At 48.8% G+C, this 27,168-nt stretch overlaps 2 protein-coding genes across 5 annotated transcripts; both read right to left on the bottom strand.

Moving 5' to 3' along the window:
- Positions 1-399: 399 nt before the first annotated feature.
- LOC122369559 lies at positions 400-7,081 on the bottom strand. The gene is made up of 3 exons (XM_043344395.1): positions 6,673-7,081; positions 2,750-2,938; positions 400-1,165 (listed from the first exon to the last, which is right to left on the bottom strand). Exons 1-3 carry the CDS (start codon positions 6,722-6,724, stop codon positions 975-977), a joined length of 432 nt encoding a protein of 143 aa, XP_043200330.1. The 5' UTR covers positions 6,725-7,081; the 3' UTR covers positions 400-974.
- A 6,914-nt stretch (positions 7,082-13,995) lies between these two features.
- On the bottom strand, positions 13,996-22,958 carry LOC122369558. 4 transcript variants are annotated; one of them, XM_043344392.1, is made up of 6 exons: positions 22,937-22,958; positions 19,553-19,729; positions 18,790-18,902; positions 18,339-18,420; positions 17,870-17,984; positions 13,996-16,625 (listed from the first exon to the last, which is right to left on the bottom strand). In XM_043344392.1, the coding sequence occupies exons 2-6, from the start codon at positions 19,610-19,612 to the stop codon at positions 15,820-15,822; spliced, it is 1,176 nt and encodes a 391-aa protein (XP_043200327.1). In that variant the 5' UTR covers positions 19,613-19,729; positions 22,937-22,958; the 3' UTR covers positions 13,996-15,819. The 4 variants fall into 4 exon arrangements, with proteins under 4 accessions (XP_043200327.1, XP_043200328.1, XP_043200329.1 ...); XM_043344393.1 differs by having other exon boundaries at positions 22,902-22,941; XM_043344394.1 differs by lacking the exon at positions 22,937-22,958 and adding an exon at positions 22,754-22,932.
- Between the last annotated feature and the right edge of the window lie 4,210 nt (positions 22,959-27,168).

Raw genomic sequence — 27,168 nt, 5'->3', positions numbered from 1 at the left:
CAAATAATTGATCGAGATTGATCATCTGAGATCACGTTCTTAGACTATCGAGGCAAAATGCAGTAGGGGTACATACATACAAAATTTAAGGTAAAAATCACCAAAAACCATCATGAACGACCTATTGAATAGGATATGTGTGACACGTGTTTTATGAGTCATTTTACTTATAAAACTGAGTGGTCATGCTCAATTCGTATTTTGGCCATATCACTCAGGTCAAAGTCAGGTCGTGTGAGGTCAAATTTTGAAGCGGAATTCTTAGACTCAAAATGCTTATTTTTACGTCATGTTTAAAACATAGATGTATGACACGGTTGAAGTTTTGGAATTTTCAAAGCGAAAATATGTAGGTATGTGGGTATTGTGGGTACTAAACTTTCCATAACAAACCAAAGCTTCACAAAATGATGTATCATCGGCAGAAGATGGTACTGACACTGCTCACTGACACATTTACATATAGTTATATCACACATACATATAGTTGACATTTTTACACATATAGTCATCGCGCGAGATACAGCGCGCTTGGACGGTGTAGCCCCGGCTGCCAGATGGTCTGTGGTGTAACTGACACACAAATGATACACTGCAGCTGTGCATGCATCTTACGCAGCCCCGGCAGCCAGTGTCACAGCTACTGACACCTTTTTTTGTACACGCCGGTAGTGCTCGAACCCACACAAGTGGCCCAACGCTCGCCGGGGTCGCGCGTATGTCAGCAGTGGTCCTTCAAATGCAGCGAGATCATATAGGTGGGCGCACAAAACGCCTCCTGTGTAAACGACGGTAGGTGGAAGCAACATCTCTGAATTATCGATTGGAAGCTAAAGAGTCACTCATGAGAGGTCCTGGGGTCTTAGCACTATCTTTTCAGCCCCCAGATGGCAGGGACAGCGTGTCGGGTCACCACTAGATGGCAGCTCAGCTCAGCCAGACGTGGTGGTTCTCACAAACTCCGCAGGGCGGCGCTAGTAGCGCGGCCGGAGGAGGCAGAGCGTCAGGGAGAGGGCCCCCAGGGCGGCGGCGGGTGTCAGCGCCGCCGGGGCCGAGTTACAGAAGTTACCACGACACATGCAGAGCACCTGTCCCTGTTTGGTGGCCTTGGTGCAGCGCTCCTCGGCCGAGGAGAAGCAGCTGCGCATCTCGTTACCGCGGTCGTCTGGAAATGAACAAGTGGGGGGGGGGGGCGTCAGATGATGAGGAATGGAGAAAGAGCGTAACTCTCAACGAACACAGGATGCGACAATGTTGAACCACAGCAATGTATTCGTAAGCGGTCCAGTCAATATACGTCTGATAGGAGTTGCTGATTTGAGCTAAGTATACATATATGTATACTTAGCTCAAATCAGCAAATTATATATAATTACGAGAATAACCGCACTTATGACTGCACATTAAATGTTATCTACAACTTCGTTATAAGCAATATGTGCAGTCGTTACAATATCTAAATTGTTTGAGGTATATAAGAATCCCCACCACTTTGCATTCCTACACCAGTCGATGGGCACCTGTCCGTCCTAGAATCCCGAGCTACTGAACCGTTTTGGAAGCGGCAGCCGCCTCCTCCGCACGTATCTCTATTGTCACCATTTGTCTTGCTTAGCGGGCGAGTGGTCACGTGGCGCCATGATCACGTGCCGCAGTGGGCACGTGTGCCGCTGGTGGCACGCACACCGGACGCGGGCTGGACTCCGTCGGCCGGCCGGCCGGAGGCATTAGTGACACAGGTCGTTAGTAGCGGTCAGCTGCAGTGGCCATTACCGCCCAGGAGAGGCCGCCGCGGGCCGCCGGGGGCCGCCGCGGGCCGCCGCGGGCCGTCGGGGTCGGAATCGCCGCGGACGTCGGTAGGACGGTGATATGAGAGGAGAGGGTGGGGGTGCGGGACGAACAACGCACACCTCAACCTGGTTCCACAGGCGTATGCGTGACCTGGTCACCGCACCATGATAGATATTGCACAAATGGACTACACCGCGTCATTTGCCGGGGCGCGGCGGCAGCCAATACTGAGGAACATAGCCGAACCGGATCACACGGGCCCGGTGGGGGCCATCACTCCAATCAACCCGCATCGAATGGAAACCCGATCGTCATCACGCGAGAATCACATGCGGCCTGAACGAGCGAGAATAAATGGCGCTGAGAAAATGGCTGCGTTGTGGAGAGTTTTATTTCCACCGCTGATTGATCAATGCTTTGTATGCAAGCTAGCTTGATGGTGATATTACTTTCATAGATCTATTCATTGGCTTATTGTGTGGAACGTCTTAATTTATAGGTCAGTACAAATGACGGAAAGAAAACGGTAACGGCTAAGGCGCCAACCCTTGATGGCGATTCACAGATACCTATTACCTACCTGCTCCCACCTTCTAGCTTGCTTAGTATTCACGATGATGTGCAATCAGATTGAGTTTACCGCATACAATATCGATCGTATTGGTTCTTTTAATCGGTCCTAATTTAGAAAATGTTTTTTTTTTTTTTTTTGCTTGTTGACTTCTTGATAAAGATTGGTATACCCGACTTGAAATGCAAATATCGATTATATGAATCGAATATATGCAACTATTGAAGCGCATTTCTTTTACCGCCAATAATGAACGATAATCACACGTAAAGCACACCCAAAGATCTCAATTGGCAGTAGAATTAGCAACAGGCAGCAGTGGCAGTACATACCTAAATCAATACACGTATGAAAATGTAAGTATGCATAAGCATACTGAGTACTGACCTCTGATTTTGATGCAGGACCGGTTGAGGCCGACCGGGCAGGTCATTCGGAAGCGGTCATCGGGCGCGTTAGCTCGTATCTGGTCGCAATGCGGGAAATAGACGGTTTTGTTGGCGATGGTGGCTGGCAGCGGCACGCCGGCGATCTGTTCCCGGGGCACACAGGCGTAGCAGCTGAGAGCGTCCGCGCCTGAGGCCGAGGGTCAGTCGGGTCACAAAAGGGTTACAAAGAAACACTATCGGCAGTTCATAAACAGGAAGATACAGTTTTGTCGATTACGTACGAGGTCTGAAACGGGAGGTAAAACTTTTAAGCTCATCTAAGTCCACAGACATCGCTGCCCCTCACAAACATCAAGCCAGAGAAATAACTGGTAGGTACGCCTCTGGAGTCTGGATAGCCAAGCGAATGGTTATACCTAAGGTCAGGTTTGTCACGTGATACCATTAAAGGTCAATGGAGAAAATACTAAATTGCTAGAATGGTGCCAGAAATTAGCTTGGATTAACTCAAAGAGGTCACCAATAAATTAGATCTTAAAATTGAAAGCCAGTCGCTGCCGCTGCGTCTCCACGGCTCACACGCAACTTTTTCGGCGAGGATATCATCCCCTCGACATCCTCGTCTCCCTCGACGCATGTACATACATAGAGCGCCAATATCGTGCGGCGAAGTCTGAGGCAGTGAGGCACAACGTCAAAATGACGTCATTTTTGCTTCATTTTAGGCAAACTTATCAGTTTCTCATATATACTTGGGTTATCGCCTTACCTTAACCTATATTGTGGATGATTGATGGGGAGAAATTCCGAATTACTGAAGGCTAGTGGCAATATAAGCATTTCTTTATAAATAGGTATGCATCGAGGAAAAATGGTACAGGCTTTTACATGTACCCTGCGAATCCAGATCAGTTGACATACAGCCTATAAGTGCACCCATCTCAAAACAAGAATTTTAACCCGCGCATGACTGGGGGGGGGGGGGCTCTACAATGCCCCCTCACGTTTTTCAACAATATCTTCTAAGCCATTTGACGGATCAACACGACACTTGTGGTACCTTCTGCGACATCAGTTTGACACCTTGTGTGAGAATTTCAACTTTCTAGTTGCCACAGTTAGGCCGAAAATGACGTCAGAGTGACGTCATGTCGGCCGAATTTGATGCAAAATATTGAATTGCGGCAAACGCTCTCAAGAGCTCAGTTTTAAAGCTAGATCCAATTAGCATGAGTGAACTACAAATACACGTTGCTATCAAATTACAACCTCGAATTTTCGAAATTTAAAAAAAATTGTAAAAATATGTTTTTACAATAATAATAAATATATTTCTTAGAAGTTTTTGATTTTTTTCGCCAAGACCGGAACACATATATGTGATAGAACATACGCTGGTTAAGTACTCTAGCAAGTTTTAGCCCAATATGTTCAAAAATAGCGAAGTTATTTGCATTATCGTCAACATTTTACAAGGTATATATTTTTCAAAACCATTTTCAGTACGTTTTTGACATTGTACAGCAATATAAATGGCACCATCGAGTTCCTGAGCTCAAAAACTGCACCTAATAGGCACCTTAATTTTTTGTTGGAAAATTTCATATTCAACATTTACCTTTTCTGCCACGAAAGTGACCTGACCTGCGGTAAATTCAGTTGAAAATGACCTCAAACAACCCAGATGACATTGTTTTCGAAATCTACGAGGGAAATGGTTCATAAAACATGCGTCACGTGAATGATACATGATATACGATTTTCGTGAACTGTCATCTAGGATGACCTGGCCTTGGCCTGAAAAATTCGAAGTAAAAGTTCGGTACCCTCTGGGTATCTAAGGCATATATCAAGGAGTGCGTAAACCAGAAATGAGCCTGACCGGACTTGTCAGCCGGCGGTCAGAGCCTAAATTGTGAACAAGCTAGAATGTTAATAATTTTTATTTTGACCTGACCTGTGACGTCATCGGTGACCTCGAGGGCAATGAAAATAGGTTTCGCTCAACAGTTTTTCCAGAGGGGCGTTCCACGACAAATCGACAAATAAAAAATTAAATTTGCACCCTCATATTTTATTCTTCGTTGAAAACTGGTGTAAGGGGTTGTGATGGGCGGGGAAGCCAGCTGTGGAAAGGATTTTTTTCTTCGATCAACGGTTTCCGAGATATAGCCTCGGGCAATTCCTGGAGTTCGCGCTGCAGTCCTATGTTTGGCGGCCTATAACTCAGAAACTATTGGTTTTTTTACGATAAAAACTTTATATGGTTCAACTCACAATCAACCAACAAACATTTTGGCTATCTCGGATTTTCAATTTTTGAAAATTTTGATCACGTGACCTTTTGTCCTATTTTTCGAAGAGTAACCTTGATATTTTCCCCACTGAAAGTTGCAATTTTGTCTGATGACGATTAAAGCCTTATCGATTGTCATTCATATGCGATAATAAAAAGTGGTTATCGCCCTGCGTTGACCTCAGGTCAGGTCATTTTTATGACCTGTCCATTATTACGAGCGGAAGCGACAGCGAGATCTCGAGAATAAAGCAAGATAGCGACAAGCGGTAAACGGTAAAGGGTACAAACGGATAAGGTCTATAATTTTTACTGAGGTCATTTTCAGGTCAGGTCAAAGATGACGTCACAGGAGCTAAAAGAAAGTCAAAATAGCGGCACTATACATATATATGAAGTGTTTCTCGAATAACTTTCAAGGTATCCCAGCTAGGAACAAACTAATAGCACCATCGTGATCTTCTCGTCGATCCGCATCGAAACATATGTAGGTATGTTGACCTCGAAAGGTCGAAAGGTCAAAAGTTAACCTTAGATCACGTGACCTAAGGTCAACTTTTGACCTTTCGACCTTTCGAGGTCAACATACATATGTGTCGATGCGGATCGACGAGAGGATCACGATGGTGCTATTAGTTTGTTCCTAGCTGGGATACCTTGAAAGTTATTCGAGAAAAACTTCATACATATGTATAGTGCCGCTATTTTGACTTCCTTTTAGCTCCTGTGACGTCATCTTTGACCTGACCTGAAAATGACCTCAGTAAAAGTTATAGACCTTATCCGTGTGTACCCTTTACCGTTTACCGCTTGTCGCTATCTTGCTTTATTCTCGAGATCTCGCTGTCGCTCCCGCTCGTAATAATGGACAGGTCATAAAAATGACCTGACCTGAGGTCAACGCAGGGCAAAAACCACTTTTTTATTATAGCATATGAATGACAATTGATAAGGCTTTAATCGTCATCAGACAAAATTGCAACTTTCAGTGGGGAAAATATCAAGGTCACTCTTCGAAAAATAGGACAAAAGGTCACGTGATCAAAATTTTCAAAAATTGAAAATCCGAGATAGCCAAAATGTTTGTTGGTTGATTGTGAGTTGAACCATATGAAGTTTTTATCGTAAAAAACCAATAGTTTCTGAGTTATAGGCCGCCAAACATAGGGCTGCAGCGCGAACTCCAAGAATTGCCCGAGGCTATATCTCGGAAACCGTTGATCGAAGAAAAAAATCCTTGCCACAGCTGGCTTCCCCGCCCATCACAACCCATTAGACCAATTTTAAGCAAAAAATAAAATATGAGGGTGCAGGGCACTTGTCGATTTGTCGTGGAACGCCCCCAGAGCTATCAGACGCCGTTTGAATTTTGACGATCGGCCCAGAAGTTTCGGAGATAGAAGATCTGGAGAGCCCCTCCCCCCCCCCCCCAGCCACTTGCGTTATGGAAAATATCCCATTCATGCGCGGGTTAACGCGAACAAACGATCCGCTGCACTGGGCTCGAAGGCCACCTAAATCAAGCAGTAAAATTTGATCTCTCCATTGCCTTGTCCACTTCAGCTCGATCCCGCTAATGGTAACTCCCAGCCCGGCTCGATTTCTGCCACCGCCCGGTAACTCACCTGTTGTGCTCAGAACAGCGACTATCACCAGTCCGGTACAGATCGTGTCCATAGCCGGGCTCGCCGGTGCACGCGCGCCCGCTCGCCGCGCCCCGCGGAGCCACACCGCCGGCGACGGTACTCCGGAGTCTGCCCCTGTGTCTGGCTGACTGGCGTCAGCAGGCCGCCACTCTGTCGTCGGACCCGTCACGCACGGCGCAACTCTTCGTCGGCTGGATAGGAGCCTACTGGAGCGACGCGGGGCCGACAGGCGCGCGGTGCAGGACGGTCCGGGAATGGGCCGGTCTTGGTGATGGAGGTTAAGGAGGCAGTGTATAGTGCAGCGGACCCTTAGCGGTCCTGTAATGGCGCAGCAGCGCCCGTGAAGTGGCTGTGGTCGATAGGGCGCCTTCTTCAATGCATTGCTTAGAACGCTTAGTGCTTACGAGAAGGCTTTGGCATCTCGAAGAGGCTTAGCCGACGGCAACGCCCTAAGAGCTCGGAGCCTCTCCAAACCTGCCGCCGTGAGCTGTTTTGTTGTGCTTAAACGTGATAGGGTAGGGTGGGGTAATTTGAACATGTGGGGCAATTTGAACATAGTGTGAAAAACACAAAATTACGGAAAATCCATAAGTGGCACGACAATAAGACCAATGAGGGAAATTATCGTAACTAAAAGGGCTATCATATGAACAGGGTTTAAAGTTTCAGGGAATGAAGATGTTGACGCACACTGTAAAAAATCAATTTCGCAAGTAAAAACGCCTAAAAACACGTCATTGCAACTTCATTGCAGCGCAAAATCTTGCATTGCTAGCGCCTAATACGCAACGGCTTTTGTTGTACAATGACCTAATCATTGCCTTTAATCAAAGAAATTTGCTTTTGTAACCTGTTTTTAAATATGGCAAAATAACTTTTAGCGTGGGGTAATTTGAACATAGTGTGAGAATTTTAGTGAAGACAGGGATAGCTCCGAAAAAAACAACGCTCCCAGTTTTTTTTTGCCAATATTTTCGACCCAAAGCAGTAGCAGATTAGTGATGCCAGTTTTATAAAATTTACGTCTAATATCCGTCTAATGTGCGGCATTTTCGTTGATTTCCGTTCAAAAATGTTAAAGTCAGCCATTTGTCCAAATATGTCCGAAAGTTACGCATTAATCAACACTCAAAACTGTCATTTAAATTGCTTATAATGTAATTTTACCAGCCGAAAAGTGTTCATTATATTGATAGCTTAACAAGCTTTCCATTCGCCAATCAATGCTATGCACGATTACTTTATAAAATGAGCTGAAGTGTAGCAAGCCATCGTCCAATGTTGTCCAGTCTGCTACCTTTGTCCAACCAATTCCGAATTGGACATTGGACAAAATCAGAACTCCAAATGTCCAGGTTTCGGTTGGCACCACTATAACAGATGCAGTAAGGTTGGGAGAGTTTTTACCGAAGAAAAATGATAGACGTTCTGTTAATTGAAGAGAGGCGAATTCTGTCAACTGACCGGTGTGCAGCGTGCAGATATTGATACTCAGCAACAGGGGCGGATCCAAGGGGGGGGGTCACATGGGTCATGGCCCCCCCCCCCTTGAGGCCCGGGGGCCCAAAGACCTTCCAGGGGCATCACCGGCCTATCAGGGGTATCACAGTCCTGACAGGGGCACCACAGGACCGCCAGGGGCACCACAGGCCTAGCAGGGACACCACGGGCCTGGTGCCCCTGGGCCCTGACAGGACTGTAGCGCCCCTGACAAGCCTGAAGTGTCCCCGGCAGGCACGTGGTGCCCCTGACAGGCCTGAGGCGCCCCTGCAAGGCCGGTGGTGCCCCTGGCAGGCCTGTGGTGTCCATGGCAGGCCTGTGGTGCCCTTGCTAGGCCTCTGGTGCCCCTGACAGGCTTGTAATGCCCCTGGAAGGACTGTGGTGCCCCTGGGCCCTGACAAGCCTGAGGTGCCCCTGACAGGCCAGAGGTGCCCTTGCTAGGCCTGTGGTGCCCCTGACAGGCCTCTGGTGCCCCTGACAGGCTTGCGGTGCCCTTGGAAGGACTGTGGTGTCCCTGGGCCCTGACAAGCCTGAGGTGCCCCTGACAGGCCCGTGGTGCCCTTGTTAGGCCTGTGGTGCCCCTGGCAGGCCTCTGGTGCCCTTGCTAGGCCGCTGGTGCCCCTGGCAGGCCTCTGGTGCCCTTGCTAGGCCGCTGGTGCCCCTGGCAGGCCTCTGGTGCCCCTGCGCCCGGAGAGGACTGGTGCCCCTGAAAAGTCTGAAGTGCCCCTCGGCAGGCCCGTCGTGCCCCTGACAGGCCCAAGGTGCCCCTGCGAGGCCGGTGGTGCCCCTGGCAGGCCTCTGGTGCCCCTGGCAGGTCTGTGGTGCCCCTGGCAGGTCTGTGGCGCCCCTGGCAGACCTGTGTTGACTGGTGCCCCTGATAGGTCGCTGGTGCCCCTCACAGACCTGTGGTGCCGCTGGGCCTTGACAAGCCTGAGATGCCTGGCTATGACAGGCTCGTGGTGCCCCTGATAGACCAGTGGTGCCCTTGCTAGGCCTGTAGTGCCCCTGGCAGGCCTCTGGTGCCCCTGCTACCCCTGCGCCCTGAGAGGACTATGGTGCCCCTGAAAAGCCTGAAGTGCCTCTCGACAGGCCCGTGGTGCCCCTGGGCCCTGACAGGCCCAAGTTACCCCTGCGAGGTCGGTGGTGCTCCTGGCAGGCCTCTGCTGCCCCTGGCAGGTCTGTGGTGCCCCTGGCAGGCCTGTGTTGACTGGTGCCCCTGCTAGGCCGCTGGTGCCCCTCACAGGCCTGCGGTGCCCCTGGAAGGACTGTGGTGCCCCTGCCCCTAGGGGTGCTCATGGGCCCAACAGGCCCGTTGTGCCCCTGACAGGCCTGTCGTGTATACTTGCTAGACCTGTGGTGCCCCTGCTTCCTGGCAGGCCTGTGGTGCCCCTGGCGGGCCTGTGGCGCCCCTACAAGGCCGTAGGTGCCCCTGACAGGTTTGTGGTGTCCCTGAAAGGACTTTGGTGCCCCTGACAAGCCTGAAGTGTCAAGGACAGACCCTTTAGACGCCAGGGTCAAGTTCGTCGGACTGACAACGATTTGCTTACCTGATAACGTTCCTGGTAAGTACTCATTACTCAGCGTCCACAACATATATACACATAGCACATTCATATATACTTGCTTACAATTGGTAAATGTGGTTGTGGCTAAGAGGTAAGATACTGACTAAAAATAAAAAATAAAAATAAAAAACTGAAAATGGGGGCACCACCAAAATGAAGTGGACGAAATCCGTTGAGTTTTTAATTTTGGGTATAGGTAGGGGCACCACTTCGATTCATGACCCTCCCCTTGGAGTTTTCCTGGATCCGCCCCTGCTCAGCAACCGTTATTTTTGATGTTGTGTTGATTTTTCAAGTGAAGGTATGTTTAGAATTGTTCTGCCTATTTGTTTATGGGTCAAACAACATCGGTGCTGGCGAGACTATCGTTTTTTATGACAGGTAAAGGCAGTATGTTCAAATTACCCCACGGTGGGGCAATTTGAACACACCGTGACTTGGTGGAGAAGTGAGGCTATGCTATTCAAGGTATGCTCCGCTCGTTCAAAAATGAGGCTTGCATGGTGAAAGCAAGTGACACTTGCGCTACTGAAGCAGTTTTTCTTCATCCAGGGTTGAGCTGAAATTTGGTACAACGGAGAAGACTTACTTACTTACTTACTCTTACTAAGAGTAAGTAAGTAACGGAGAAGACGTAAAAATATGTTCAAATTACCCCACACTACCCTAGTCTTTGGGTCTAAAAATATGTGGTTAACCCATTGTTGACGCCGTTCTGCCCTGTCCCTTATCAGGCTAAACCTGATACTCCATGAGCTGAATATTTAGGTTAGTTAAATGTTGTTTGTTGTTAATTGTTAATTGTTGAAAAATGTTGTTCTTACGTGTAGGCACGCTAGTTTGCGACCTTTTCTACTTTAATCAATTATCGTTGCCTCCTGTATTCAGCTCGGCAGGCTGTTGCAGACAGCACGCTTTTTTGGAAGTTGATAAAATGCGAATAACATTTGTCTTCTCAGAACGTCATTGGTTTACCGGACGGCGCGTTCTGGCACACTCGTGCACACTGCACAGCGCTGTCCGTCTCCTGCCGCGACCGGGCGCGTCTCCTGGGAGACGGAGACTCCTCAGAGACGTATCGACCCCACGCCCCGGCATACCGTGCTAATAATCACCCGAGCTGGCGCAACCAGGCGGCGACCGTTCCGACTGCCTCCCCGAGTGACCACTCGCCACGGGTGCTGTGCGTCGCCGCCATGGTGTCGTCAGCCTACCAGCCAAGTGGCAAGTGCCATTCAGGTCTCGCCACGCGCTCTAATAGCTCTCATCCGGGTGGGAAGGGTGTTTACTGTTTTTCACTTTGCGTTCCTCCGATAACTCAATATCAGCAATCAGCATGCCATTATGTAAGCTTTGACACAGAGACAATGTATTTCCTGACAGGAAGGGAAACACAATGTCCAATGGGTTATTGAGGATCGTTTCTACCGGGAAGTTGATAAAATGGATGGATGGAGCGGGGTAACTATCGCGCCAGTCTCTTTACCTACATCTAGGCACCAATAGCTAAATCGCATCATATCTTTTGAGATTAACCTTCCAGTCCAGGCGGTGGGGGGGGCATTTTTTTGCCCCCTTTTAGTTTTTTCGATATATCTCGAGAACCGCTGCGCCGATCGTCACCAAACTTTCGGTACCCTCCCGGGAGCAGCTAGCGCACATGGTGACCAAAATTTTTTCCAAAGGCTATGATAGGTTGGCCGCTAATGACGTCAGAGTGACGTCATTTTTGCCATTTTCGACCCAAAAAAAGGTTTCGCGGGAAGAGTTGTCAGGCCTACAGCTTTAGAGATATAGAAAAATGTTTCAGACATAAAAGGTGTAGAATTATAAGGGCTACAAAACTGCTATTTCGGTTTTTCGAATTTTTTGGATTTTGACCCCCAAAAATAAAAAAATAGATTTTTTGAATATAATACCAAAAAATCCAAAAAGTTTTTTGAATTTCGAAAAAACCGTAATATATGTGATAGTTCCTACCACCTTCTACCTACATACCAAATTTGAGATCGATACCTCTTTTTTTTTGGCCAAGTTATAGCGAAAAAACTGTTCAAAATTGATGACGTCAAATTTTCAAACTCAATTTTTAGCAATTCTAGACCTCGTAGCGCAAAACAAAGACCACCATTAGACTCCCCGTGAACTCGTGTTCCCATAAACTGCTGAAAACGAATGTGCCCCATGTGTGCCCCTGAAAACGAATGTGCTACCTAATAGCCAATAGGTATACCTACCTACTATTTGTTTGGGTTAGGTCAGGTTAAGGTGTTGACCTCGGGCCAAGAACAGGTCAGAGCAACTCAGATCACAAAGCTCGTCGAAAGAGGTCAAATTGCATACCTACCTATCATTCGATTCGGCAGGTCTTCCCAAGTCCATTGGTGGATTCCCCCATTCGCTAGCCTAATTTGATCGAGACTCGAGAGTTATTGATAAAACTTAAGACCTTAGTGACGTCATGACGTCACGCAAGGTCAACGATGCAAAAGTGAAGAATCAGATCTTGCAAGGAGCGCATGAAATTACCAGTATAACGCCTTTTGGGGCGACTAACGGAGCGAGCGAGAGGGTGGGCCTTGCACGTGCGAAATTGCGAGGGGGTACCTCCAACTGACTTGTGCACGGCACCCTACTCACTGGTCTCTAGCGATGTGCCAAATTTGGGCACAATCGGCCCAGCCGTTCTCGAGATCTGGAAGCGGCACCCTGCACGTGCGCACGTGCAAAATGGGTCCCAACTGACTTGTGCACGGCACCCTACTAACCGGTCCCTAACCGTGTACCAAATTTGAGCGCAATCGGTCCAGCCGTTCCCGAGATCTGGAAACGACCCCTGCACGTGCGCACGTGCAGCAGCACCCCAACTCTGGCACATGTATATGTAGTGCCTAGTGGGTGCCTACCTACATGCCAACTTTCAGCGCAATCGGCCAAGTAATTACCGAGATATTGCAACAATTACAAAACTGACACCTCTTCGTTTTGCACGTGGCACGTGCATAAGGGGTCACCCACATGCATCGGGAATAGTCCAATACTTGGTAGAAGGAATGAAGCTACCCTACAAAAAGTACCGCGTGTAAATCGGTCAAGTGGTTGCTGAGATATAAGCCTCGCAAAAGCGTGACCACGGCCGGCCGGCCGGCCGGCCAGCCGCTCATACTCAGAAATTTCCGTTAATCTAAGGAAAGACTACGCTCGCTTCGCTCGCTCCGTAACAATTCCATGCGCCTGGGATAGTTTTAGATCATTCTTGGCGCCAAAATAACAGGTTCCATGATTCCCTCATTGACTTATAATATCCAGGTCACGTGACCGATCTGACATAAGGTGACCCTTCGGAAAAAAATCCGAGATATACCAAGTTGTGAGACATCTGGAAGATACTAGGCCCCGTAAATCTGTCTGTGAATGCTCCTCTGGGACTGAGGGCGCTGCGAAATTGCGACATTTTAGGGCCGTGCAGAGGTTCTCTCATGACGTCATAGGTCAGTGACCTGACCTGACCTAAAAATGTGGTAGTGTTTCGTTTCAAGACTTAGCTGGAATCAAAGGTCAGGTATGCCAGGTTTCAGCTTTTTTCTCCGGCGTGTTCCGAGCAATCGAAAAAAATAGGGGGGGGGGGGGCACCTTTCCGCTTAGTTTTTATTTACGAAAGCTCGGAGTACGCTGAGATAGAGAGCTGAAGTTTGTCATAACTGACGCTCGATTCAAGCCGGATCTTGTGATACCAACCGCATTTTCAGGTCGGATCAGGTCACTGACCATTGGGTGACCTGACCTACGGGCTATACAAGTTATGATCCAGGAACTTGTTTCTTACTGAAAATTCACTATCATTGAAGAGTAAACGCGCTTCACCCGCCTCGGTGTTGAGGTGCTTAGAGCAGCCGGACCACCGTGCATCCGTGCGGTTTTAACTCGCGGCACAAGCGGTAATGACGATAGGATTTCAACACTCCAGGATCGAATTCCCAAATTGTTAAAATATCAGATAGCGGTATATCAGTGATGTTACCATAAAACAGCTTCCCATTTTCCCAATGTTCAAAGTCGTAGGTGTTTTTTCTTGCATATCTCACACCACCCACCATTCCCAAGCTTGACGGTAATACGTACCCCTGGTGTGTCGCCCCGCCAACACGCTCCCAGTGTTACGCCATTTGCCCCGTGGAGCTACATCGCCCAGCTAGCGTCAGTTACGGCCGCGGACGTGGGAATATCAGACGCCAAGTAGAACGTGTGTTCAGTTTTATTTGTTCACCGGTGAGATTCAAGTTGCAGCTGACAATCTCCAGATGAACGAGTCTTCTAAAAAAAGATTTTTACACCGGCCCTTGTCAATACAAGAGCCTGAAGCTACAGTAGAGATGATATATACAACAATCTACAAACACAAAATGCATAAGTCCTACGCTACCGAACCAAAGCACACCTGGTTCACCGAGCGCTTCTCCCGAGGCTCGCGATGGGGACACCACGACCGGGTGCGCTGGGGCCCGGCCAGCTGCGCCGGCCCCTCTGCCCGTCCCGAGGCCCATAGCCCCTGTAGCAAACAGCCAGTGACAGGTACAGACGCGGCGAGCTGCCCGCGGCGGCACGCTCCCACCCGCCGCTCGCGCAACCCACTCATGAGATTATGAAAGCTCCGATTTCTATGGCACGCGACCGACGCCGGCCGGTCACACGGCGTGAAGGAGGCCGCGGGGCCCGGCCGGGCGCACCGGCTACACAGGATAGAGCGGCCCCGCCGCGGCCGAGCGGGCACCGGAGCGACCGGCGCCAGCGCCGCCCTGGTGCTGCTACACCTGTCCCATCCCCCGACACCATATCCATAAAATCAACTCATTAAATATGATTTTCTTATAAAAATAGATGCTGACCTGAGTGAAGACGGTATGAGATATAAAATATATCGGTGCGGAAAGCACGCAGATTTGGAACGACTCGTTCCTTGGCGGTTCGCGTCACGCAGAACCCCCTGAGATAGGGACCTCATTCGTTCTTCATTTACCACACTTAATTCGAACGACGCTGGCACACTACTCGTGCGCGGAAAGCTCGCCTGGCTTCATGTGTCTGGCGCTCGTAAGGAAACATGCACAGTTCCGCGTTCCGGCCGGCGCTAAGTAAGTGGCCGGTACGGTCCGTCCGTGTCCGGTCCAGTGCGGAGAGCACAGACTCTGGATCAGTCACCACCGGCGGCGCGGCCGCGGAGCGAGCCAGCCAGCGCTGTTTGATCGCCAGGGCGATCGATCGGCCGGCCGGCCGCGGTGTGTGTTACACATGAGCCGTCGTTAGTGGGGGCACAGACTGTGACCGGTCACAGCCGGCGGGCATAGCGCAGTCAGAGAGCCGGGACCTCGCCGATCCGGCAGGTCAACGGTAGTACCGGGAATCATTTGCACACAACACGGAGTTAATCAGACGGCGCACAGCGCAAGCAATCCCTCGTAACTCAATAAGCAAAATATGCATGAAATGACCGATTCAAATTAGGTAGGTACAACTATACACTATACACTTATGCGTTGACGGCTGTAAGTCACAAGCGCATTGCATATATAGTTAGGATTTCTGGAGTATTTATGGTGATCTGCCAGCCTTTTGTACTTTGATAAATATAGATAAAATATGCACCGAATCAAGCCAGGTTCCATGGATTCACTTTACCATGCAGGCACCGTTCCCTAATAACCCTGGCTGCCAATTGTCGTCAATGATTCTCCATCGGCATCACCAGCTTTGATAAAATAATGAAAACCTACTTCATGGAACAAACTACAGAGTTGAAAACTGCAAAGCGAGCATATTCTACCGACTTACTACGCAGAGATAGTAAACTAAGCCCGGCTAGTTGGATCAATATCAGTAAGAAAAGCTGCACAGCATCAGAACTTACCATAGCATCGGTCCTTTTTGGTGGTTGCAATTAGGTACTGGATTCATGTAAAAGCTCACAAGCTCGAGTTCCCGTGATCGCCGGCAGCATCACCGTAGAAAACCGTATGCCGGTCCTCTGGGAGCGGCTTCGGTTCACCGATCCGCCACAGTGTTCTCAGGCACTGGATGACGACGGGGCGGCGCCCTCGGGACCCTCGCCGGCGCCGTCCGCCACCAGCTGCTCCCAGATGTTGGTGCGATTGTGCACGCCGGCCGCCCAGGTGACCTCGAAGAGCAGGTCGCGCGCCCACGGCCTGCCGGCCAGGAAGGCGCGCAGCAGACGGCGCATGGCCGGCGTGGGCCGCGTCACCCCCAGCTGGCGGCCCAGCCGCGCCGCGGCGCCCGCCAGCTTCTCCAGGAGCGCCAGCGTCCGGCCCGAGCGGCGGGCCGCGCACCGGACAAACACCGTGTCCAGGATATCCATCTGGAAGCGCTCCGGGCCGGCGCGCTCACGCAGCAGCTGTCCGCGCCGCTTCAGCGTGGCGCAGCCGACCGCGGAGCCGTCCTCGGCGAACAGCAGCAGCGCCGAGTCGCCCGGCGGCGGCGGGCGGAGCGCCGGCTCGCGCCGCGCCGCCGACCGCTCGCGCTCGCCGTAAATGTAGACGAGCAGCAGATAGAGGGCGGCCCGGTCGGCCAGTGAGGTGACCCGGTGCCAGCCGGGACCGCGGCGCTGGGTGTCCCGCAGCAGCACCTCCAGAGGCGTCCAGACGGCGCCCACGCGCACGGCTACGCACCAGTCGCAGGCCGGACAGCGCAGTGCCTCCAGACCTCTATCAGCGCCGCTGCCGCCGCCGTCCGTCGCTAGGAACTCTGCCGGCACGCCGGGCGGCGGCTGCAGCTCGGTCCTACGGTGGTGGGGCGGCCCGCCCTGCTGGGACGCCGACAGACACATCGTGCCGCAGTCCGGACGAGGACACACCACTGAAACACACCGGCCCATCCGCCGTCAGCTGCCGCCGAAACGGGGGCGCGGCCGAGACTCCAAACGGAGGGGGAGAAGGGGACCGTGACCTACACTCGTGGCACAAATGAGCGACTTCATTCTTGTTAGGCATTTACAACGAAACAAGTCAAAGTCTAAGTAAAACCCCACATTAACCCTCGCCCATGTAGGGGGGGGGTTGGTGCAACCCCCCCCCCCCCCTGAGGTTTTTCGGAAATAGTGCAAAAACGGCGGCGCGCAGCGCCGCCAAATTTTGGGTACCTTATGGGGCAAACCTTGCGCATCTTTTGATAAAAAAAAATTTGACCGGGTCATGTCAGGTCACGGAGTTATGACGTCACAAAGGGAACAGCCTCCGGCCGGATTTTCACAAACTGAGTGCCAACGCCCGAGGTTTCCTGCCGGTGGTACGGAGATCGGTTGATGGATCGTGATGAAACTTCCCATGCATGTTGGGGCAAGTATTGGCTATCATATGGTATAAGAAACTTGACCGGGTCAGGTCAGGTCACGGAGCTATGACGTCACAAGAGGAACAGCGTCCGGTACTATTTTGAAAAGCGCCCGAACCACTATTTTGCTATTTCTTGTCACCTCAATGGGAATATGCAGCAATATTAGCTTCTATAGGGAGCAAATGAACCTCCCAAATCCAAAAATACAATCAGATTTCAAAAATTTAAATTTTTATTTTTCGAATTTCTGCCGCCGACTGTGACCTTGCCGACTTCCGGCGCTCCCAACGCGCCATTTTTAGAGCTAGGGAAACGAAATACATACCAAACGATAGAGAATTGATCAAGGAACACGATAGTGAAGGTTTCAAGTCGATATCTTCCACCGTTTTGCCGCAATCGCCACCGAAAGTTGAAAAAAGTATATTTTTCCGAAAATTTGACCTTTGACCGGTCAAAAGTAGGTCAAATGTTGACCTAGGACCAAAAATATACCACCAATCGCGAGATCTCGGCGAGAGCAATCCGTTGGTCTTTTCCGCTAAGCTCTACGACGCTCCGTTTTCAAACGCCAAGGGGGGGGGGGTCGCACCCCCCCCCCCCCCCTGCATGGGCGAAGGTGGCAGATCGCCGTTTACGGGCGAGGGTTAAGGTTGAAAAGCACCAAGCAATAAATATCTAATTAAGTTGGTATACCCCTATCAAAGGTCACTGGAATCTGTAAGCAGGATTACAAAAATGAAATACCAATATCTTTTTTGTCTTACCCTGAGCAGCACCGCTAGCTGGGAGGGCAGTTGGCGGTCGAGATTCGTCCCCATTCTTATGTAGCTGACGTCCCGCCCCGCGTTCCGAGGTGCCCGATACGGTTCCGCTACGGCCCTGTCAAGGCATGAGAGGACATTGGGTGAATTTAGTGTGACAGCATCAATCCATTTCCCAGATAAACTTCATTGAAAAGTGATGGGGCAAACACTCTGCGGGACTCAATATTCTTGTATGTTTTGAGACAAGATAACCACTGATGTAAAACAATCAGATGAACAATTGTTTCATCCACATTACCTTCTTATCGCATTTAGTGTAAATTCATATTCAAAAAGCAGCTTACTACCTATAACATAACGATCATTAGCAGATCTGACAAGTCCTGTATCATTAGCATTGTTCAATGCCAATCGCAAATGGCAGGACACGACATTTTGAATGAAGTGAGAAAGCGCATAGTCCACCCACCTCTGCAGCGGGCCGCTCTCGAGTGATAGCCGACCCCGGCCGGCTGTGGGGAGTTGGCGGAGGGACGACCGCCTCCGCCTCACTGACGGGACAGAAGAGAACACCTTCAGTCCATCGGGTAGCCCGAAATAAATTACAGCTCGAGGTTCACAGACTCAGGCAGATGTGTGTACTGTGTAGCTTACCCACACAAACAAGCGCCATTACATGAGGCGATGATCACCGCATGGCCCATCGAGTAAATATGAACAAGATGTTGTGACTATGACTTCTGTTGGCAGTCCTAAAAGTCATTGTATAACAACATTGTTTCATATTTTTTTAAGATATCGATAAAAAATGTATCTAGAACGTATAATGAAAACAAGGGTGCCATGACGCGCCCAGCGAAAAGCACGCTGAACAATAATGCGCGTCTCGTCGTACCCCACGATGCAGTGCCCCACCGTACCCTAAGCTCGCCTGCCGACTGCGCTGCTGCTCGCGGCGTCGTTTCAGCGATTGCCGGCAGAGGCGCTGCCGTCGGCTCGACTCCTGGCGTTTCCAGCGATGCAGCGCTGACAGCTAGAGACCAAAACACTGTCAGTCGTTCAATCAAATATTGCCCTATAAGACAACACTGGAAACTACATTTGGTAAGAGCATGACATTTACGCACTACAGTTCAGTGACTGGCACCCATGTTGCTCTTATAATTCGTCCACTGTCAAAGCACCAATTTCAATGTATGGTATTTTCTGACATACAGTCTAGTCCCCACTTAATGAGGGTTGCTAAGCGATATCATTCACTCTAAAAATAAGGAGGATGGGTTTCTTATCACCTGTGTCAGAAAGAACAGAAGCTGTTTCAAAGTCAGGTCTTGAAAAACATCAGTGGCAAACATTCACCCAGCAAAAAGTCAGAAAGATCATATTGGGCTTCTGATGCAATAAATGTGCTTAGAGTGTCCTTGTTCAAACTGGTTCAAACTATCAGCAAAATTGATGGGGTTGGGGATAATATCTCACCAAAAAAACTCAGTGAGCAGCACATAACTCAACTCATAACAAAGATGAACAACTTAGCACTGAACACCAGTTCAAAGATTGCCAGGCATGGACACAAAAGAGGCCATTCTCTAGCTCTAGATAACTATAGGTTAAGTCTAGGCTCTATGTTGGGTTAGACTGGGTTACGTTAGGTTAGATCTAGGCTCTAGGTTAGATACTCACCACAACAGATCCCATGTCCAAGTTATAATTTTCTTGATCATCCAATAATTCAAGATACATCCCTTCAAAGAGCTCCCAGCATTCTTATTTATCAGCCTGCTGCTAGGCTTTATTTAGCTATCCTCCATCCATAATATCAGTACACAATGCAGGCAGCATGTTACGGCAGTCTACGTCCTGCGGGAAAAACATACTAGGTTATTTGAAGTCACACATCATGTCCAGGCTTTATGAAGCAAACTAGTTTGTAGCATTGTACTTTGAAAATGACACATCTACAAACGACAAAGGATTGTACAATCTTCATGAAAAAGAACAATGAGAGCAGGACTACGGAGTCTATGGATTTTTGGGTGATTCGGCTTAGGTACCTACCTAGAAGTTCTTACCACCTAGAAGTTAAAAGGAGAGGACAAGGGAGTAAGAAAGCTTGTGATGCTGCCTCTCATCTTAAGTGGACATAAATTGGTCATACGGGCTTCAAAAAGCAACTTTGACTCTGACTCCATGCTTCTATTAAAATCCATATAATGAAAACAAAGTTCATAGTGGACTATGGAGACAGTGTTGAGTTCGTATTAAAACCCCTTTCTGGTTCCAATCGAGTCCAAAAGATTTTGTTCTCCTTTACAAACCGACACTCACTCCAGCACCCAAAGGCCAAAGCTTTCTATGCTGTTAAAATTGTGCGATAAAAGTCAGGTATTATTACATGCAGTGTTCTAAAATTGGACTTTGGTTGAGTGTGCTGATGAAGGAAACAAATCCTTAAAGAAGTAAGTACCTACCTAAGTTATAACCTAAGTTAACCAGGGGGTTACGGTTCTGGTATCGGTAACCCTGGGGTCACCGGTAGCGTTTTCGTTCAAAGTTAAGGTTTCATTAAGCCGTCGTGCCAAGCCGAAGCATGCTGTGACGTCACTGGGTAAGAGAAGATAGCTTACCACCATACTTACCACGCTATCAGTATCGACTGAGACTCAGATAGACTCATACTGACTCAGGCAGACTCAAACCGACTCGACCGACTCAAACTGCTTCAGATCGACTCAGTCCGACCCAGAACGACTCAAATTGACTCAGACCCTGACCGACTCAGCCGACTTAAATCGATTCCGATCGACTCGGACAGACTCAGAACGACTCAGGCAGACTCAAACTGACTCGACCGACTCAAACCGATTCAGATCGAATCAGACCCACTCAAACTAAGTCAGACCGACTCAACCGACTCAAATCAATTCCAATCGATTCAGACAGACTCAGAACGACTCAGACAGACTCAGAACGACTCAGACAGACTCAGGCAGACTCAGACCGATTCAGATCGACTCAGATAAACTCAGAACAACTCAAACTGACTTAGAACGACTCAACCGACTAAAATCGTTCCGATCGACTTAGACAGACTCAGAACGACTCAGAGAGACTCTAACAGGCTCAGGCAGACTCAAACCAACTCAGGCAGACTCAAACCGACGCAGGCAGACTCAGACCGATTCAGATCGACTCAGACCGACTCAGATAGACTCAGAACGACTCAAACTGACTCAGGCCGACTCAACCGACTCAAATTGATTCCGATCGACTCAGACGGACTCAGGCAGACTCAGGCAGACTCAGACAGACTCGGCACACTCAAACTGACTCGATCGACTCAAACCGATTCAGGTCTGATGATTCAGGTCACCGCTGGGTCTGTCTGAGTCGGTCTTAAATCGTTTTGAGTCGGTTGAGTCAGTTAGAGTCTGACTGAGTCTGTCTGCGTCGTTCTGAGTCTGTCTGAGTCGATCGGAATCGATTTGAGTCGGTTGATTCGGTCTGAGTCAGGTTGAGTCGTTCTGAGTCTAGCTGAGTCGGATTGAGTCGATATGAATCAGTTTGAGTCGGTCGAGTCAGTTTGAGTGTGCCTGAGTCGGTTTGAGTCTGCCTGAGTCGTTCCGAGTCTGTCTGAGTCGATCGGAATCGATTTGAGTCGATCTGAGTCGATCTGAATTGGTCGAGTCACTGAGAGTCTGCCTGAGTCGGTTTAAGTCGTTGTGAGTCTGTCTAAGTCGATCGGAATCGATTGAGTTAGTTGAGTCGGTCTGAGTCATTTTGAGTCGTTTCGAGTCTATCTGAGTCTGTCTGAACTCTGAGTCGACCTGAATCGATTTGAGTCGGTTGAGTCGATCGATCTGAGTCAGTTTGAGTCGTTCTGAGTCTATCTGAGTCGGCCTGAATCGATCTGAATCGGTCTGAGTCTGCCTGAGTCGGTTCGAGTCTGCCTGAATCGGATTGAGTCGTTCTGAGTCTGTCTGAGTCGATCGGAATCGATTTGAGTCGATCGGAATCGATTTGAGTCGGTTGAGTCGGTCTGAGTTAGTTTGAGTCGGTCTGAGTTAGTTTGAGTCGGTCTGAGTCGATCTGAATCGGTTTGAGTCGCTCGAGTCACCTTGAGTCTGCCTGAATCGGTTAGAGCCTGCCTGAGTCGTTTTGAGTCTGTCCGAGTTGATCGGAATCGATTTAAGTCGGTTGAGTCGGTCTGAGTCAGTCGATACTGATCAGGTGGTACGTTATCATCTCTTACCCAGTGACTCAGAGCATGCTTCGGCTTGGCATGACAGCCTAATACAGGAAACCATAGCCTTGCACGAAAACACTACCGGTGACGCCCGGGTTACCGATACCACGGTTCTATGCTGCCACATAGGGAGGGCTCAGTAGACAGATGATGTCACAGGGTGAGGGTGTCAAGGTTTGGTCAATTTTTAAGACTTTGCTGTGCATAAATTATATTTTTTAGGCTCTAAGGGAGCCTAAAGGTTAATATCAAACTGCCTTAGAGTATACAATCCTCGGAAGATTAATATTGGCGAAGATTGGTAGACAAGACACCTACTGATGTCATCTGTCGAGGTCACCGATGTAAACAAACGGCTAACCATTCTACCTCCTATATACGGCCTTGATTTTAAAGTAAATTGATAAATCAGTATTGCATGCAAGGATCTTGAAAGGATCTGAAAGAAAGGGATGTTAATATGGGCAAATATGCTGTCAATCTACCGCCTTTCTAGATCTACTATTATTGCGAAAAAGAGAAAACAAACTCAATAAAGACAAAGATAATGATAAGTGAAACCTTCAGTGAAACAGTTTTGGCAATGACAAAGGAAGCTATGCTGATGCTGATGCGAAAACTATCAAATTTCTGCACACCTGCACCAGTGCCCATCTTGACCTTTATCTTTCGTCCCCCCCATGCAAATTTGTTGTTCTATATGCCCTTTGCCCCCTGTGCCTTGCCCTGTGCAAAACCACAGTGTATATCACGTGTATATAACAAAAATGGAAAATTATCTGTAACTGTAAGAATCTTGTGCAAAACACATGTAAACAAACTTGGCAGCTGCTGTACAAAAATACATGGCGCAGGTGTGGCGTATATGCTTCTTACGACATAGAACGCAGCCGCTAAATAAAATAATCTGATAGTATAGTTTCTGTCTGATTTGAAATAAAATGTTTATTATTCCATAGATTTCAATAATATGGGAGATCGATTTCTTTCTATCATCAAGAATTTAAATATTCATCCTTATGTTCTAAATGTTCGCTGAGAGCTTCTGACATTTAACAAAGGGAAAGGTAAGCCGTCGGGAAAATACGCTAATAATAGGGCTCCGGCTATGTTATATGAGGGTTTTGTATGTAAATGAACTGGAAATGCTGGTCAACATATATACCTGTTACCTGCCTTCCATTACCAAGCCTTAATACTCACTCAAGGTTTATAGGCATGCAAAGTACAGTCCTCCCTCCCCCTCCCTTCCCCTCCGGTCCCCCTCTCTCTCTCTCCCTCCCTCCCTCCCTCTCTCTCCCTCTCTGTCATACCGTCTCTTCTTGTCATATTCTCGGCGCCCTAGGCCTCGTTTCATAAAGCGAGTCCGTAACATACGCCGGTTTTTGGTCTTTGCAAGTGCATGTGAAGCGATGACGATAGTTTGAATCGTTGAACTATTTAGGTATTGATCTTGCAAGCAAGAACAGAAGGGAGAAGGGGAAATTTATCGTTTCACATGCGCTTGTACCTAATTCAAGCCCAAAAACCGGCGTAAGTTACGGACTCGCTTTATGAAACGAGGCCCTGGTGATGGTGGTGGTGGGGGGGGGGGGGCTATTCTTTTGCCTCCCCCCCAGACTTTTCGATATATCTTCATGAAGATATATCGAAGCGGTTCTGCAGAACCGCTGCGCCGATCGTCACCAAACTTTCAGCACCTTTCCGGGCATCACTTTTACACATGGTGACCAAAACTTTTTCCAAAGGCTATGATAGGTTGGCCGCAAATGACGTCAGAGTGACGTCATGTTCTGCCATTTTCGAGTTAAAAAAGGTTTTGCGGGAGTTGTCATGCCTATAGCTTTGAAGATACAGTCAGAAAAATAACACAGACATAAAAGCTGTAGGGGCAAGTGCCCAATCTGCGCCCAGTCTCCTAATTGCGCCCTCGTCATTGACATTTTCTGACTGAACCCAATACCTAGGTTTATTGGTGTTTAGAAAACAATTTATTAATAACAATCATCAAAACAATATTTTTCGACCTACCGTTGCCAGCGTAAGGTTGTAAGCCGCGTACTAAAGTGGTTTTGTAAAATATATTGTTTTCTTATCCTGACTCCTGAGCCTGCTTACTTATTGAACTGTTACTGCTGTTCGTGATCGTGAGGAAGGGCGGTTAACCTTCGCCCCAGTGGGGGGGGGGGGGGGCGGGGGGCATATGTTACCACCCTGTCGCGTTTTTTGCGTGTGAATAAAAAACCGCGGCGCGCAGCGCCGAGCCGCTTGGGGTAGCTTTTGGTACATCAATTTTGGACAATGTGTGAAATTTTTCACCACAGGTCATGTCAGGTCAGGTCACCAGGTCAAGTTAACTGACCAAACCTAAAAAAAGTTTGCAATCATGTCCAGCCTGCAGTGTTTGTCAGAAAGGTTTGAAACTTGGTGGATTGCATGCTGTTATGGGCGCATACAATTTGTATATCTCGATTTTTTTTATATCCAAGACCTAAGGTCATGTCAGTGGCGTGACCTTTCCATTACAAGTCAATGGAGAAAAATGAACATGGTGTGTCGTTTCGGGAACTAGCGACCCGCGGCCGGGCGCCGCGGAGAGGTGCCCGCCATAGGGTTTTGGGGCTATTTTTCACGTTTCGGTCTGAATCGTGAAAAGTACTGGTCGTAGCAAATATGTGCCCGGCCAGCGCCTTAACACGCGCACCGACGGGGGGGGCGGATATCCGCCCCCCCTGAGGTTTTTCGCGAATAGTGGGATAACTGCGGCATGTAGCGCCGCGAAATTTGGTACGACTATTCTCTCATCAATTTTACACATGATGTGCAAGTTTGAACCTCCTGACTTTCAAGGTCAGGTCACCAGGTCACTTCGAATGACCCAACCTCAAGTCACTTTTTTGCAGCTTTGTCACCGTGCCAGAGGTACAGTAGATGTCAGATGCCTTTGAAAGTCGCAGGATAATATAAGGTCATTAGTAACTGCAATTTGTATATCTCGGAATTTTGATACCGGTGACCTAAGGTCAGGTCAATTTCTCGACCTCCCCATTATAAGTCAATGGGGGAAAAATCAACTCCCTGTTTTACCACTAAAACGGGTCGGAATGGCCCCATATACCATACATGACTTTACATACGATCAAAATTCACTACCTTGAGGTCTGTTTTGCTGTTGAGCAGCTGTAAGGTCATGTGACGTCGTCAAAGGTCACCAAATATTTGTTGCCAATAACTCCGTACAGGAACAAGATGCAGCCGCGCGGATGGTCTCATTGTGTTCAGCTCGTCAAGACGCATCGAATGATATACATGATGACCTCGAGGTCACGTGCCCTGAGGTCAACCTTTGACCTTGTCCTTTCTAGGGCACCATATATATATCATTCGATGCTTATTGACGAGAGGATCACGATTATGCCCTTAGTTTGTTCCTATCTTGACTAATTCGAAAGTTATTTGAGAAAAAAACTTATCCATATCTAGCGCCGCCATTTTGACTTTCTGACCCGTGTGACGTCATCTTTGACCTGACCTGAAAATGACCTTTTTAAAAATTGTAGATCTTGTCCGTGCGTATCCGATACCGTTTACCGCTTGTCGCTAGCTTGCTTCGTTCTCGAGATCTCAGGGGGGAGGGGGCGGTCATCCGCCCCCCCCCCCCCCCCGTCGGTACTAAGTTGACGCAGACCCCCCGTCGGTGCGCGTGTTAATTTTGAGCTCACTGCATCGAGTTCGGCAAACATCCATCGAGCACGTCAGTGCCATTGGCCCGACCGGCAAACTATTCACTCATCTTATTCACTCTCATTCAACCCATCCACTTGTTACCATCGTCCTTTTTGGGTCGGCCGTAACTCGTAAGCCAGACGACGCTTGACACCAGAATTTTAAACCTGAATTTGAGCCGAAGGACGGAGGAACTGAGCCATGGGGTCGAAAAATACACCAGTAATGCAGACATTCGCAGCCCGTTTGTGTTTGCCTTCAAGACTGCCGCGCCTCGCTTCCGTTTGAAATACGTAAAATAAAGGCAGTTTTCATCTGGAATGCCTAGAATAAGCCGTAGTTTGAGTGGAATAAGGTCGCGTGACCATGTAAGGGAAAAATGAGTGTACATTTTGCCGTCCTTGCTCGGCATTGACAGCATCCTCCTGAGCCGGAATTGGCGCCCTCCTTACCCGAAATTGGCGCCCTCCTGAGCCAAAATTGGCGCCCTCACCAATTCTAGCCCCCTCCGAAAGTTTTTCCTGGCTGCGCCCCTGAAAACACTTCACAAAGGTCAGGCCACCAGAGATCAGCAAAGGTCAAATTTTGTCGATTTCAACAATTCTGAACCCCCGACGGACAACTCGGGAACCAAGAGAGCTACTACAGCGCCACGGAAAAGCGCATTCGATAGCTCTTTTAGCGCTCTTTCGCTACCGTGTCCTCAGAGTTGACCTCAGATCAACGGTCTAGCCTCCAGAGGGCATCGTGTTTCTCTCGTCAGTCGTCAAGACGTCGAATGAACTATGATTTGACCTTGAAAGGTCATTTGGAAAAAAATGACCTCAGCTCAAGGAAAGGGTCATGTTGCATATCACTTATCAGACTATTCGTACCTATCGTCGAGCTGATTGCTGAACACATCTACACGTCATGAAGTGTTTTCACCGCTCTAGCACCTCTCCGTCATAACTCATATGTTAACCCGCGCCCCGCTGGGCTATTCAGCCATACGCGCCCTGCTGGGGGGGGGGGGCAGATTCTGCCCCCCCCTGTCTAACTTCCGAACCGATGGTCGTAGAAAGACGGGGAAAACGGCAATCGAAAGCTCTCAACAAGGCGAATCTTAAGAGCCCAAATTTTTTTGCTTAAGTAGGTCAGAGGTCAGGTCAAGGTCAGGTCAAGGGTACAAAATGCAAGTTTCTACAGTATCGGCCTTGCACCGTAGTTGCCGAAGAATGGACTGAGACTGATTGCCCAAAAGGTGTTCTTAGACTACCAAGACAATATTCGTTGCACATAATGTCATTCAAAGGTCAAGGTCAAGGTCAGGTCAGGTCAGGTCAGG

Source organism: Amphibalanus amphitrite, unplaced genomic scaffold (assembly GCF_019059575.1).
Source record: "Amphibalanus amphitrite isolate SeventyFive unplaced genomic scaffold, NRLGWU_Aamphi_draft 001049F_arrow, whole genome shotgun sequence".
Classification (NCBI taxonomy): domain Eukaryota; kingdom Metazoa; phylum Arthropoda; class Thecostraca; order Balanomorpha; family Balanidae; genus Amphibalanus; species Amphibalanus amphitrite.
The sequence above is the reverse complement of the archived record's forward strand: the minus strand, read 5'-3'. Positions and strand labels throughout refer to the sequence as shown.

Bases quoted from the DNA above. Each gene is read 5' to 3' on its own strand.
- LOC122369559 (XM_043344395.1), bottom strand. From the start codon at position 6,724: ATGGACACGATCTGTACCGGACTGGTGATAGTCGCTGTTCTGAGCACA. The intron at 2,939-6,672 runs GTGAGTTACCGG...CCTCGGCCTCAG, and splicing joins CGCTGTTCTGAGCACAACAG to GCGCGGACGCTCTCAGCTGC. The intron at 1,166-2,749 runs GTCAGTACTCAG...GTTCATTTCCAG, and splicing joins GTCCTGCATCAAAATCAGAG to ACGACCGCGGTAACGAGATG.
- LOC122369558 (XM_043344392.1), bottom strand. From the start codon at position 19,612: ATGTATCTTGAATTATTGGATGATCAAGAAAATTATAACTTGGACATG. The intron at 18,903-19,552 runs GTGAGTATCTAA...TTTGGTCTCTAG, and splicing joins TGGACATGGGATCTGTTGTG to CTGTCAGCGCTGCATCGCTG. The intron at 16,626-17,869 runs GTAAGACAAAAA...GGTGTGTTTCAG, and splicing joins AGCTAGCGGTGCTGCTCAGG to TGGTGTGTCCTCGTCCGGAC.